The 14,417-nt window shown below is 37.0% G+C and overlaps 1 protein-coding gene across 1 annotated transcript in view; it reads right to left on the reverse strand.

Moving 5' to 3' along the window:
* The window catches only part of SBSPON (somatomedin B and thrombospondin type 1 domain containing), a 54,709-nt gene that overhangs the window by 16,479 nt on the left and 23,813 nt on the right, over positions 1 to 14,417 (reverse strand). The window contains exons 3-4 of the mRNA XM_069100117.1: positions 9,361 to 9,451; positions 5,910 to 6,086 (exon numbers count right to left, since the gene is read on the reverse strand). Coding sequence (XP_068956218.1) covers positions 5,910 to 6,086; positions 9,361 to 9,451 — 268 coding nt within the window. The remainder of the gene's footprint in view (positions 1 to 5,909; positions 6,087 to 9,360; positions 9,452 to 14,417) is intronic.

Here is a 14,417-nt window from a genome sequence, read left to right on the forward strand (position 1 = left end):
TCTCTCTCTCTCTCTCTCTCTCTGTGTGTGTGTGTGTGTGTGTGTGTGTGTGTGTCCATTCACTGTTTCTTTCTCTATTTCAGTCTCAGTCAGTTTGTCTCTGCCCCTCTCCCTCTCTCATCCCCCTCCCCTTGGTAATATTATCAGCTCCTAAAGATTCAACTATATCATTTTGTAGAAGACTGACAAATCTACATGTCAATCAATATTTATTTATTAAATACTTACAATAGTGCTAGGAAGTATAAAGCTATTGAGATAATAAGAAAGAGGGAAAAAACAGTCCAAGCTCTCATTATATGGGGACAAATAGGCATTAAAATGGGGACAAACTATTACATTATAATGGGGACAATAGATAAATGAAAGATACATTCAGGCTAAAAGAAAAGTAATAAAAGGAAGGTTAGAAGGAAAAGCTTTAGCAGTTAGAGTGATCAGGAAAGGCCTCCAGCCTCAGCCTCAACTGAGTCTAGGAGGAAGGAGAGATTCTAAGAGTCATAATAAAGGAGGGAAAGCATTCTAAGCCTAGGCAGTGGCTTGTGAAAAGGTAGGGAGAACAGAGAAGTCCACATTTTTATTCCTGAACTTGGGTCCTACATCCCAGGTGCAAGCTGGACATTTCCATTTGAAAGTCACATATACATCTCAAACTTAGCATGCACAAAAACAAAACTCATTCCCCCTAAAGCTACCCTTCCTCATAACATACAGTTCTATCAGGGCATCACCATTCTGGACTCTTCCCTCTCTCTCACTCTCCCTATCCAGTTAGTTACCAAATCTTGTTGGGTTTCTCCACCTCAATATCTGCCCCATCTGACCTTTTTCTACTGACCTATACTCACTCTAAAATCATCTAAGTCAATCAATAAGCATATATTAAGTACTGACTATGTGCCAGGCAACTAGGTGGCACAGTGAATAGTGTGTCAAACCTGGAGTCAGGCAGACTCATCTTCCAGAGTTCAAATCCAGCCTCAGACACTTCTTAGCTGTGTGATGCTGGCAAAGTCACTTAACCCTGTTTGCCTCAGTTTCCTCATCTATAAAATGAGATGGAGAAGGAAATGGCAAACTGCTCTGGTATTTTTGCCAAGAAAATCCTAAATAGGGTCAGGAAGAGTTGGACATGACTGAATAATGTGCCAGGCAGGCACTGTGCTAAGTACAAAGGATACAAAGAAAGAGAAAAGCATAGTCCCTATCCTTAAGGAGCTCACGTTCTACTGGGGGAGACAACATGCACACGCTACATTCATGAAAGGTAATCTCAGCGTAAGGCGCTGAGTGCGAGATAGGGAGCAGAAGGGAAAGGACTCTTGCAATAAATGAGATAGGAGTCTTGAAGGAAGCTGGGAGGTAGAGGAAAGGAGGGAAATCATTTAGTCATGGGGGTCAGTGAAATGGCATAGAATTGGGAAATAAAGTCATGTCTGAAGAACAGCAAGGAGATCGGTGTAAATGGATTGTAGAGTATTAGGAGAAGAGAATAGTGTAAGAAAATGACAGAGGAAGGAACAAGAAAGGCAGTAATGGGATTAAAAACCAAACAGGAATTTCTGTTTTATTCTGAAGGTAATAGGGAACAACTGGAATTTACTGGGTGGGGAGAGAGGTTGACATGTTCAAACCTGGGCTTTAGGAAAATCACTTTGGTCAGTAAATGCAGTATGTACTAGAATGATAAGAACAACCAGAAAATTACTGCAACAGTCAGAGCATGAAGTGATGAGGGCCTGTACCAGAGCAGTAGTTGTGTAAGTGATGAGAAGGGGATGTGGACTAGAGATATTGTGAAGACAAAAACAAGACTCAGCAAAAAGAAATTATATGTGGGGCAAATGCAGATAAGCTTACACTCTAATGCAGACAATTAATATATAAAAGGAAGCTGGGGAGGGGGAAAAGAGACCCAGGCACCTGGCATGGGGGATGTGGTAGAGAAAGTCTGGATTACTATTTTGGTGCTTAACTGGAATTTTTAATTAGTTGGCTCTCTTAAGATCAATGAATTAGATTTTTAAAAACCTTCAAGTTAGCCAACTAATTAAAAATTCTAGTAAAATACCAAAATAGTAATCCAGAAAATCAAAGAAAAAATTGGCAAAATTAAAAGTGAAAAAATTTAAGCACATTGAATTAATAACTAAAACCTGGAGCTTTAAAAAAAAAAGCAGCAAACAGATATATATTTTTAGCGAATCTGAATTTTAAAAAGAAAGAAAACAAAATTACCAGTATTAAAAATTAAGAATAATTCACAGCAAATGAAGAAAGAGAAATTACAAAAAATTATTTTACCCAATTATATGCCAGTAAACCTGACAATCTAAATGAAATGTATGAGTATTTACAAAAATATGAAAGATAAAAGATAATATATAATATATGTGTAATCTTATATAAAATAATATACAATATAGTATACATAAATATAGCTACAATATATTAATATAAATATATAAAAAGAAAATAAATAAAATATAAAAGAAAAAGAATAAAGGACTTAAACCAATCTGGGGTGGGGGGAAGATATTAAATAAGTTTTAAATGACCTCTCACATGGTGAAAAAAAATACTAAGATCAGATCAATTACAAGCAAATTCTATCAAATATTTAAATAACCTATTTCAGCATTAAATAAGCTATTTGGTTATATCTGTTAACATAATTATTTGATTTTTATGATTCTTGTGATTGATATAGTCCACTATGTTGATTTTGTTGTAGTTGTTCAGTTATGTGCAACTCTTCATGACCCCATTTGGAGCTTTCTTGGCAAAGATACTGGAGTGGTTTGCCATTTCCTCCAGTGCATTTTACAGATGAGGAAACTGAGGCAAACAGGGTTAAGTGACTTGTTCAGGGTCACACAGCCAGTAAGTTTCTGAGGTGAGATTTGAACGCAGGAAGAGGAGTCTTCCTGAATCCAAGTGTGGCACTCTATCCTCTACACCACCTACTTGTCCCTACCAAGTATGTTTATAGTTCTCCTTATATTGAACCAACTCTGCATTCCTGTTATAAATCCAACCTTGTGAAAATGCATGTGTATGTATGTGTAATCTTGGTGACACATTGTTTTATCTCCTTGCCAATATCTTAATAAAAAATTTTCTATCAATACTCATTAGTGACATTATTCTATAATTTTCTTTTTCTATTTTTACTCTCTCTGGTTTATTATTAAAATGATGTTTATATCATAGACAAAATTAAATAGGACCCCTTCTTTTCTTTTTTCAAACCATAAAAACCATATCAACAAATTTAGGAAACTTAGAAAAAGCTTTTGACAAGATAACAATATCCATTCCTATTTTGAAAAATAAATAAAACTATGGAATGCACAAAGCTTTCTTTAACATAGCAAGTAGTATCTATCTAAAACTGTGAGCCAGCATTATATACAATGGAATATGCTAGAAATCTTTCCAGTAAAATCATCAGTAAAAGCAAAGGCATCCATTATCACCATTCCTATTTGTCATAGTGATAGAAATGCTAGCTTAGCAACAACAAAAAAATAAGCATAGGCAAAGAGGAAAAAAATTATCACTTTTTGCAGATGATATGAGGCCACTAAAAAACTAAAGGAAAAAATAACCAGCAATGTTTCAGAGTATAAATAAGCCAACACAAATCATTAGCTTTTCTGTAATTACCAATAAAATCAGTAGGCACACAGAAATATGAATTCCATTTAAAATAACCATAGAATACACAAAATATTTGGGAGTCTACCTGCTGAGACATATACAAGAACTATCCAAATATAACCTCAAAACATTATACAAACAAAGACAGATATAAATAACTGGAGAAAAATTAATTGCTCATGGATAGACCCAGGCAATATAATAAATGACACTGCCATCTAAATTTATTTACATATTCAGTGACACACCAAACTACTAAAAGACTACTTAATAGAGGTAGAAAAAATAATGAAATTCATCTGAAGAAATAAAAAGATCAAAAATATCAAGGGAAATAAAGAATCAAGTGGGAAGGAATGGGGTCTAGCAGTACCAGATCTCAAACTATGTTACAGAGCAGTAATGATCAAAACCATTTGGTGGCTGTGGTTGTTGTTTGGTGGTGTCTGACTCTTCATAATCCCATTTGGGATTTTCTTGTCAAAGATATTGGTGGTGTTTGCCATTTCCTTCTCCAGCTCATTTTACAGTGGTGCAGATAAGGAACTGAAGCAAACAGTTATGTGTTATGTGACATGCCCAGGGTCACACAGCTAGGAAGTATTTGAGGCCAAATTTGAACTCAGGAAAATCAGTCTTCCTTATTCCAGGTCTGACACTATCCACTGCACCTAGCTGCCCCCATTTGGTATTGGTTAAGAAATAGGTTGATCAGTGGAACACATTAAGTATATGATATACAAAAGCAAATAAACACAGTAGTCTTCTGTTTGATTAACCCAAAGATCCCAGTTATTGGGGTAAGAACACAATGCTAACAAAAAACTCTTTGGAAAACTGGAAGGCAGTTTTGTAGAAACCAGACATATAACATTTCATCCATACGTGAAGAAAAGCTACAAATGATATATGGCTTAGACATAAAAGGTGGCATCATAAACAAATTGGATGAACAAGGTAGCAATTATTTTTTAGATGTATGCATGGGGAAAGAGTTCATGATCAAACAAGGGATAAAGTGGATAAAAGAAAGTAAAATGAACTATTTTGATTGCATAAAATTAAAAAGTTGTTTTCATAAAACCAAAGCAACTAAAATTAGAAGAGAAGAAGGTAAATGCAGGGGAAAATCTTTGTAGCAAGCTTCTCTGATTAATGGCTCAATTCTAAACTATAAAGGGAACTGATTCAAAGTTATAAGAACAGGAGCCATTACCCAATTGATAAATCATCAAAAGCTATGAATAGATGGATCTCAAATGAACCATATAAATAATGCTGCAAGACATAATAATTAAGAGAATTACACATTAGAACTGCTCTGGGGTTCTACTTATCTATCAGATTTGCAAAACTGACAACAAAGGAAAATGACAAATGCTAGAGAGGCTGTGGGGAAACTGAGCCATTAATGAATGGAGTTGAGAGTGGATCTAGCTATTCTAGAAAGCAACTATGCATACCTTTCCACCCAGAGATACCACTACTACATTCATACCCAATGGCTCAAAGAAAAAGAAAAAGGACTCATATATACTAAAGTATTTATAATAGCACTTTTTATAGTGGCAAAGAACTAGAAACTAAGGAGGTTCTCATCAACTGGAGAATGACTGAACAAATTATGGTTATATGAATGTGATAGAACACAACTGTACTCTAAGAAACAACGAAGAGAACAGTTTCAGAGAAACCTGAGAAGGCTTGTATGAATTGATACAGAATGAAATGAGCAAAACTAGAACAATATATGGAACAACATTGTAAAGGTAAACAATTTTGAAAGACATCCGAACTCTGATCAATGAAATAACCAACCACAAGCCCAGAGGACTCATCATGAAACATGCTACCCACCTCTTAAGAGGTGATGACTTCAAGGTACTCACTAAGAAATATGGTTTTTTTGTACATGGTCAATACAGGAATTTGTTTTGCTTCACTGTGCATATTTTTACATGGATTTTGATTTTTTTCCCTTTTTTTCAAGAGAGTGGGGTAGTGTGAGGGAGAGATGAGTTTTTATTCATTGAAAATAAAATAAAAAATTTTTAAAAAGGGAAAGCAGGGTCTTTGTCTTTATACAGTATATAGGGCCTGAGACATGTTCTGTGTACTCACTGAGAAAGAAGGTAGAGTTCTCCATCTCAAAAAGTTTATCATTATAAATAAGGATGTGAGTGAGGCAGGAAAGTATCCTATCCTGTAAGAGTTTTTCCTTGTGCAAACTAATCTACTTTTCTTACCCATCAGAATCCAGGCCATCTCCAGAACAACGCAGATTCACAGTATTCATGGCTGGAGGTTGGCAATCTACACACACAGTATAACCCTCTCGAAGGTATTGCATCCATCGGGTCAGGGGACGATTTTCCATAGCACAATAATGAGTCAAGGATTCTGTCTTGAACTCCATACAATATCTACAGAAGAAAACAGTTAAAGACAATTTCATAAGCTGTAGTATTAGTATGACCAATAGGGAACCTTTGGAATAGTGTTTTCCAAAATCAGTGTGGCATAATGGAAAGAATACATAACTTGGCATCAAAAGACATGGCTTGGGATCCAACTTTGCACCTAATTATTCTACTACATGGAAGCATCCCAATAATTAGAATTTTTTGCTGTAAAACTGAAAACCAGAAACCCAGCCCTAAAACCTTGTGCATTTAAGCTTTCTCATTCTCAATTTCCTCATCCAGAGAGAGAGGGGGGGGGATACCACCCCTAGCTCCCAGAACTATCTATCCCACAGGGTTGTTATGAGAAAACTACTTTATTAAGTGTAAAATTGTTGTTTGCCCAATGACATCATGGAATGATGTCTTGACTTGCTCATGAATTGGATTTAAGTGAAGCAGAGTCACACAAAGTCATCAGCCTCACTCTTTCTTCCAGAATCATCAAAGTCCAGGGGCAGGACAAAACTCAGGACAACTGATGGCCCAGGATGCAGTGTATGTCTTCAATGTTTGACCAAGCTGTAAATGATTGACAGCACCGGCTTTAGTGGCCTTCATGGCCATTGGAACAAACTGTTCTTATCCAAACATTTCATTGAGGGAAGTCTTCATGTACTTGGGGCAAACATGCCCCTAATTCACTAATAGCTTTGAAGCCTCAACCTGGTTTAGCCTGTCTGTCATGACAGTTTTACTGGGGTGTGGCTGCTGTGCATGCTACAGTTTCTTGGAGACACAGAAGAGAGTTGGGTGAAGTTGGACACCAAAGGTGGATGAATGATGTATGGGAATCAGGGAGCTCTGGTGAGAGGGCTTGCCAAGCCCTTTTCAGGGCTGCTCATCCAAATGTAAAATACTATACACATGCAAACCAGAAGTACTGTCACAACATTTTTTTTATCTTGGAAAATGTAGTGAAATAAGCAGTTCTTTGGTGATCTCTCCATTTTTGGACTGGTGACTTATTTGTTGGCTGATCTTTATCATCTTTTCCTAATCCATGATTCAATCACTCCCACAAAGCAAAAAAAATCTGGTATTTTGTTTCCTGGACACAGTTCTTAAATCATATGTAAGAAGGAATTTTGGCTTCTCTTGTTTGCATTTTTTATTTAATTGTATTTTTTTAATTGGTGAGCATTTCTTTTTTATCCCTGTTATCCCTTATCACTTCCCACCAAAAAAAAAAAAAAGAAAAAGAAAATCCTCATAATACATCAGCAAAATCAATGGTGCCTACTCTTCATATAATTTTACAAAGTTAGACAAATTAAGGTTGAAAAAGGTAGCATGCCTTCAAGATCTTAAACTTTTCCTCAAAAAGTTTTTGTTGATGTGGCTTATGATCTATCATTATTTATTACATTAGAAAGTAAAACATATTAGTATAATGAAGATAATTTTGAACTTGTGGACCCCATGAAAAGGTCTCAGAAATCCCCATAATCCCTCAACCATGATTGAAGAATTTCTGTATTAGCCCAATAGAAAATTGGTTAATTCTACAAGTTAATTCTAAGTCATAAGTGGAATGGAAGAGATTCTAACAATCTATAAATAGTTCTTAAAAGGAGAACTTTCAGGCATAGGTGAGGATTTTCAGAGTTGCAAAAAACAAATCTAACAGCACAAGTCATGTTAATTTGAGATTTAAATGTTATTTATAGCTCTAATATAAAAACGAAGAACAGGGCTAGATAGATGGGAGTTCAAGACAGAATTCTCCAAAGAACTCAATGAAGTCAGGAGGACCTGAGTTCAAATCTGGCCTCAGACACTTAACACTTACTAGTCGTGTGACCTTGGGCAAGTCACTTAACCCCAATTGCCCTGATTTCCCCTCTCCAGGAAAAAAAAAGAACAAATACCCAAGGGCAATTGCAGAAAATATCACCTTGATGCTATCATTTCCTTACTGAGTTACAAAGACTTCTGAAAATAAAGAACTATGATAGATGATTAAGGAAGGCTGGAGAATAATGTTTAAAGTATCTATCCTGTTCTCAAAAGTCTTATGCACAGGCAGATTAATAAACTACGAGATCTACTGGAAGGAACTTTTTCCCAGCTCAATTGTCTTTCACTTGATGAGATATTCTTGTGGTAGAAAAAAAAGGATGGGGGAAGCTAGGTGGCACAGTGAATAGAGCACTGGCCCTGGAGTCAGAAGGACCTGAGTTCAAATTTGACCTCAGATACTTAACACAAAAACTAACCGTGTGACCTTGGGCAAGTTACTTAACCCCAAATGCCCTACCCTCTCCCCTCCAAAAAGCAAAAAAAAAAAGGATATTGTAGTTAGAATGAGGAAATCCAGGTTCAAATCATGCCTCTGATACATCAACTTTGTGACTATATACAAGTCATATAATCTCTGTCAGCCCCAGGTTCCTCATCTGTAAAATGAAGTAAGAGTACTTTGACTACTTGCCTCACAGGGTTGTTGTGGGGAAAGCAGGCAGCACTATACAAACGTGAGGTATTTACAAGTACTATACATGCCATTTTGAAATGCACCTAGCAGAAGTTATGTTGTTGACTATAGAACCTACCTAAGACTCTATAAATATTGATAATAATTCAAGTTTGTATTGTGCTTTTAAGGTTCACAAAGGGTGCTATTCATAGCCATCCTGTTAGGGGGGTAGAGAAAATATTATTTCTCATATTCTACAGATGAAGAAAATGAGGATGTGAGAATTTAAGTGATTTGCCCACAGTCATACAGCTAGTAAGTAAGAAGCTAAGAATTCCCAGTACCAATTCCAGCTCTCTTTCCATTATACCAAAGTGCACTAATTCACAAAGTGATGTGATCATTACTACCCATACCACCTTCAGCAAGTCACCTCTCTGAGTCTCATTTTCTTCCTCCATAAAATGAAGGGGTCAAGTTAGATGATCTAAGGTCCTCCAGTTCTAGGTATGTGGTCTTGCAATTAGATTTTTATAGAGAACCTTCCTCCAAAGAACTCAGAATTCAAGTCTAATTTAATTTTATAGGATTCATAAAACCAGGAAGAAAACATATATTCCCTATTCTGTGGTTGTAGTAGATAGAATAATATATATATATATTATAGATATATTCAGAAAGAATATACTATACCAGTCTATAAAAAAGCAAATTTAATTATCCAATTTAGATTGTGTCTATATGTATAAACAGGCTTGACTTTTTTTTTATTATTGACCTGACTATTCAACCTTCAAATTTTAAATCAAAAATTACCCAGTATCCCCTGTGTCTGCAGACCACTGTGGAGATACCACCTGTCTTTTTCTCTCCTTGTTGTATGCAGAGGTAGTGATAAAAGCAGGAACTGCAAAGGAAAGGATTGTATTAAAACATACAGTCTAAAAAATAAGGCACTTATAGTAGGTGTTTCCAGCCACATATCTTGAAAAGTTCTAAGTTTCCCATGAACCATCAAGCTAGTCATAAGCGAGTAAATGGAAATATCCCTTTAACCATGTTTGAAAGAAGTTCATTATGGGAATGAAGGAAAGGGGGCTCATATCCATGACTTCAGGATGGGATGGCCTATGTCTGTAGTCAATGCTACTGGGGAACTGGGTTAGGGGATTGCTTGAGACCAGGAGTTCCAAGCTGCAGTGGTGTCTGAAATGAGTCTAGAATCAAGGTGGCAAACCCCTGTATGGAATAGTAGTGGGGGAGAAAAAGTGAGATACTGCACTAACTAGGGGCAAACCTGGAACATCTTTCAAGATGACTAGCATTGGCTTGGGGTTCATAAGTGGCCTCTGTGCTTCCAGTCTGGAAGAGGTAGGGAAATCTAGCCTCAGAAATAAAATATAATAAAAAGGGAAAAGGAGAGGAGAAGAGGAAAACACAATGGCAAGTACAAAAGGAGCTTTGAGGGATATATTTAAAAAGAGGTAGGTTAAGTCAATAAACACTTATGGGTAGAGAAATAAATACAGAAGTAGCCCATGCCTTCAAAGAGTTCACAGCCTAATGAGAGATAACACACAGACAACTAAAAGACACACACAGGATAAAATGCAGATAATCTCAGCACCAGAATGTTAGAATTAAGGGAGAGCAAGAAAGGCTTCTTGCAGAAGGCAGAATATTAGCTAAATCTTGAAGGCAATAAGGAGCCACTGAAACTTAATGATTTGAGGGGAAAGGGGAAGAGGGATGATATGGTCAAATATGCTTTAGGAAGAGCAGTTTGGAGCCAAGATGGCAGAGTGAAAGCAAGAACTTATCTGAGCTCCCACCCCAACCACCTCCAATACCTGTAAAATATGACTCTAAATAAATTTTAGATCTACAGAACCCACAAAGTGACAGAGAGAAACAAATCTCCTGTTAAAGGCAGCCTGGCAGGCCAACAGGAAGGGTCCATCACACCCCAAGATAGGAGCTGAGTGCAGTCCCGTTTGAGTCACCAGGGCCCAGACCCAGGGCAGCCCCAACCAGTGGCACAAACCAGCGAGAGCCAACTTCAGGAGAGTGATTCACTGGCAGCTGTGGGGTTTCCAGACTTCTCAACCCATAAATGCCAAAGAGAAAGTAAAAGATCAGTGAGGAATTTTGTTGGAAGTGGGTAACTGAAGAGTGTGGTCTGGCCCCTGCCCCCAGGACAGCAGAGGTGACCATGGCAGGGCAGCTGCAGCTGCTGCCATATAGCTTCCTCCAGAGCTCCTGGCCTGCAGATAGTAGAGGGACCAAGTGACCATTCAGGGGATAATCACTCTTGCTTTGACCTGCTTGGATCTGGAGCACAGTCTTGGGTGGTGATCTTGGGGTGTGTGGCTAGTGTGCCAGAGCTTGTGACATCTATAGAAAGGGTGCCCTCCTCATGGCTCTGACAACATTTGAGAAAACCTCAGAAATTTGGGACACAGATCTCTCCACTCTGGAAGCGAAGTTCTAGTGTGGCAAAGAGCTCAAAAGTCAAGTAATTGGCTGGCAAGATAAGCAAGCAGAGGAAGCACAAACAGACCATAGAATCCTTTTTGGGGGACAAAAAGGATCAAAACATGGAACCAGAAGAAGTCAACAAGGGCAAAACTCCTGCATCAAAGGCTTCCAAGAAAAATATGAACTGCTTATAAGCCATGGAGGAGCTCAAGAAGGATTTTGAAAATCAAGTAAAAGAAGTGGAGGAAAAATTGAGAAGAGAAATGAGAATGATGCAAGAAAATCATGAAAAGAGAGTCAACAACCTGACTGAAGAAAATAACACCTTAAAAATAGACTAACTCAAAGGGCAAAAGAGGCTCAAAAAGCCAATGAGAAGAGTGCCTTAAAAAACCTAATTACCCAGATGGAAAAGGAATTTCAAAAACTCACTGAAGAGAATAATTCCTTCAAAATTAGATTGGAGCAAATGGAAGCTCATGACTTTATGACAAATCAAGATACTATAAAACAGATCCAAACAAATGAGAAAAAATAGAAGGCAATGTGAAATATCTCATTGGGAAAATCACTGTCCTGGAAAATAGATCTAGGACAGATAATTTAAAAAATATTGGACTACTTGAAAGCCATGATCAAAAAAGAGCCTAGAAATCATCCTTCAAGAAATTCTCAAGGAAAATTGCCCTAATATTCTAGAACCAGAGGGCAAAATAGAAATTGAAAGAATTCACTGATCACCTCTTGACAAAGATACCAAAAAGAGAACTCCTAGGAATATCATAGCCAAATTCCAGAGTTCCCAGGTCAAGGAGAAAATACTGTAAGCAGTCAGGAAGAAACAATTCAGGTATTGTGGACACACAATCAGGATAACACAAGACCTAGCAGCTTCTACATTAAGGGATCAAAGTGCTTGGAATATGATATTCCAGAAGTCAAAGCAGCTAGGATTAAAACCAAGAATCACCTACCCAGCAATACTGAGTATAATGCTTCAGGGGAAAATATGGTCATTCAATGAAATGAAGAACTTTCAAGAAATTTTGATGAAAAAACCAGAGCTGAACAGAAAATTTGACTTTCAAATACAAGAAGCAAGAGAAGCATGAGAAGGTAAACAGGAAAAAGAAATTATAAGGAACTTATTAAAGTTGAACTATTTACATTCCTACATAGAAAAACTATAATTGTAACTCATGAGACTTTTCTCAGTACGAGGATAGTTGAAGGGAATATATATGTATGCATACGTATGCATAGGAGGGTACATGTGTATATAAATACATATGTGAGTGTGTGTGTATATGTGTGTACATGTATACATAGAGACAGAGGGCACAGAATGAGTTGAATAGGAAGGAATGATATCTAAAAAATAAAATTAATAGGTGAGAGAGGAATATAGTGAGAGAGGGAGAGAGAGATAAAATAGGGTAAAAATTATCTCATATAAAAGAGGCAAGAAAAAGCTGTTACAATGGAGGAGAAGAGCAGGAAAGTGAAAGGGAATGAGTCAACCTTACTCTCACTGAATTTGGCTTAAAGAGAGAATAACATGCACACTCATTTTAGTATCTTACCGTATAGGAAAGTAGGGGAAGAAGGGAATAAGAGGGGGATGATAGAAGGGAGGGAAGATTGGGGGAGAAGGTAGTTAGAAGCACACACTTTTGAAAAGGGACAGGGTCAAAGTAGAAAATAGAATAAGTGGGGGGCAGGATAGGATAGAGAGAAATATAGTTAATCTTTCACAATGCATCTATTATGGGAACGTTTTGTGTAACAACTACACATGTACAACCTATATTGAATTGCTTATATTCCCACTGGGTGTGGGTGAGGAGGGAAGAAGGGAAAAGATCTGGAAATCAAAGTTTTAAAAACAAATGTTAAAAAATTTGTTTTTTACATGCAACTGGGAAATAAGATATACAGGCACTGGGGTATAGAAATCCATCTTGCCCTACTAGAAAGTTAGAGGGTGATGGAGAAGGATATAAGAGAGAGCAGATTGAGGAAAGTGGTATTCAGTAGGCTTGCTATCTTGTGGTAGGGGGTAGGGGAAAGAAGGGGAGAAAATTTGTAACAAAATCTTGTGGAAATGAATGTTGAAAACTAACTTTTTTTTAAAAAAAAAAGGAAGATCAGTTTGACAGCTGATTGTATGATGGAGTGGAATAGGGAGAGAAGTTGGGGTAAGGAGACCAACCTTGTAGTAGTCTATTGTAATATCCAAATGTTTGTAATAATAGTCTCCAAGCTTGTTAACAGTATCAGAGAAAAGGAAAGGGTATAAAGGAAAGATGTTACAAAGGCAAAATCAACAAGATTTGGTAAATGATTGGATATAGGGGATGAGAGAGTGAGGAGTCAGGGATGTCACCTAGGTTAAGAGCCTTTCTTCTCTCTTTTAATTTTTGTTGTTCTTTTGTATCTATCCTGTCTCCTCTATACCTTCCTACAAGTGATCTCATTTCTTCCCATCTTCTCCAGCAGATTGCCTCCTCCTTCATTTATACATACACATACACACATTATGTATGTGTATATATATACACATATACATACACATACATGCATTCACACACATGCCACAGATCTATTTGTCTAAAGCTGCTCTAGTACTGAGATTCTTTCCTCTTTCATTTCAGACTTGGTTTCTAATAACAAGCACACCTAAAGGATTTTGTGTTCCTAATTACTTTTCCATTTCTAGTTACTTGAGTGATCATGTTTTCATTAGCTTAAGTAGGGGGAAAATTATCTACTAGTAAATACACATATCATAATAAAAGTGGTCTGTAATTTTTTCAATCTATATTACCTGGATTTATTTTTATTTTTTTAATGGTATAATGCCTCCTAATGAGTGGCTAATATGTTCATACAAAAGTTTCAATAAATTGCTTTTAATTCAAAGCTTAGAAGCAAGTGAAACTCTTCACGTAGATTAGATTCAGCCCAGGACATGGTGATTGTCCACAGGAAGGGGGCAGGCTATCCAAATTCAAGCCCTTTCTACCCATCCTGGTATAACAAGTAAGGGAATAAAAGGAAAGAAAACCCTCCCCTAGAGATGGATCTGAGGTGACAAAATGCACACCTAATAACTTACCATGGTGTAATGGAAAGAAAACTAGATATAAAACTTGGCTCTCCCCAGTCACTTGTGTGACTTGGGTAGACATTTCACAACTATAGATATCAATTTCTGTCTCTATAAAATGAAGGAGTTAGGTTAAATGATCCCTAAGATTTTTTTCAGCTCTGAAGCCTCCATTCCTTTGCCTCACTATCACTATTTATCGCCTACATGTAATTGTAGAAGATGGAAACTGGGTAGCTGGTATCTTGCCAGCAGAATCCCCTGAAAGTACTATTGTGCCCTTTCT

This window comes from Petaurus breviceps, unplaced genomic scaffold, assembly GCF_028583685.1.
Source record: "Petaurus breviceps papuanus isolate PSGF00001 unplaced genomic scaffold, PetGlider_PUasm1.0 38, whole genome shotgun sequence".
NCBI lineage: Eukaryota > Metazoa > Chordata > Mammalia > Diprotodontia > Petauridae > Petaurus > Petaurus breviceps.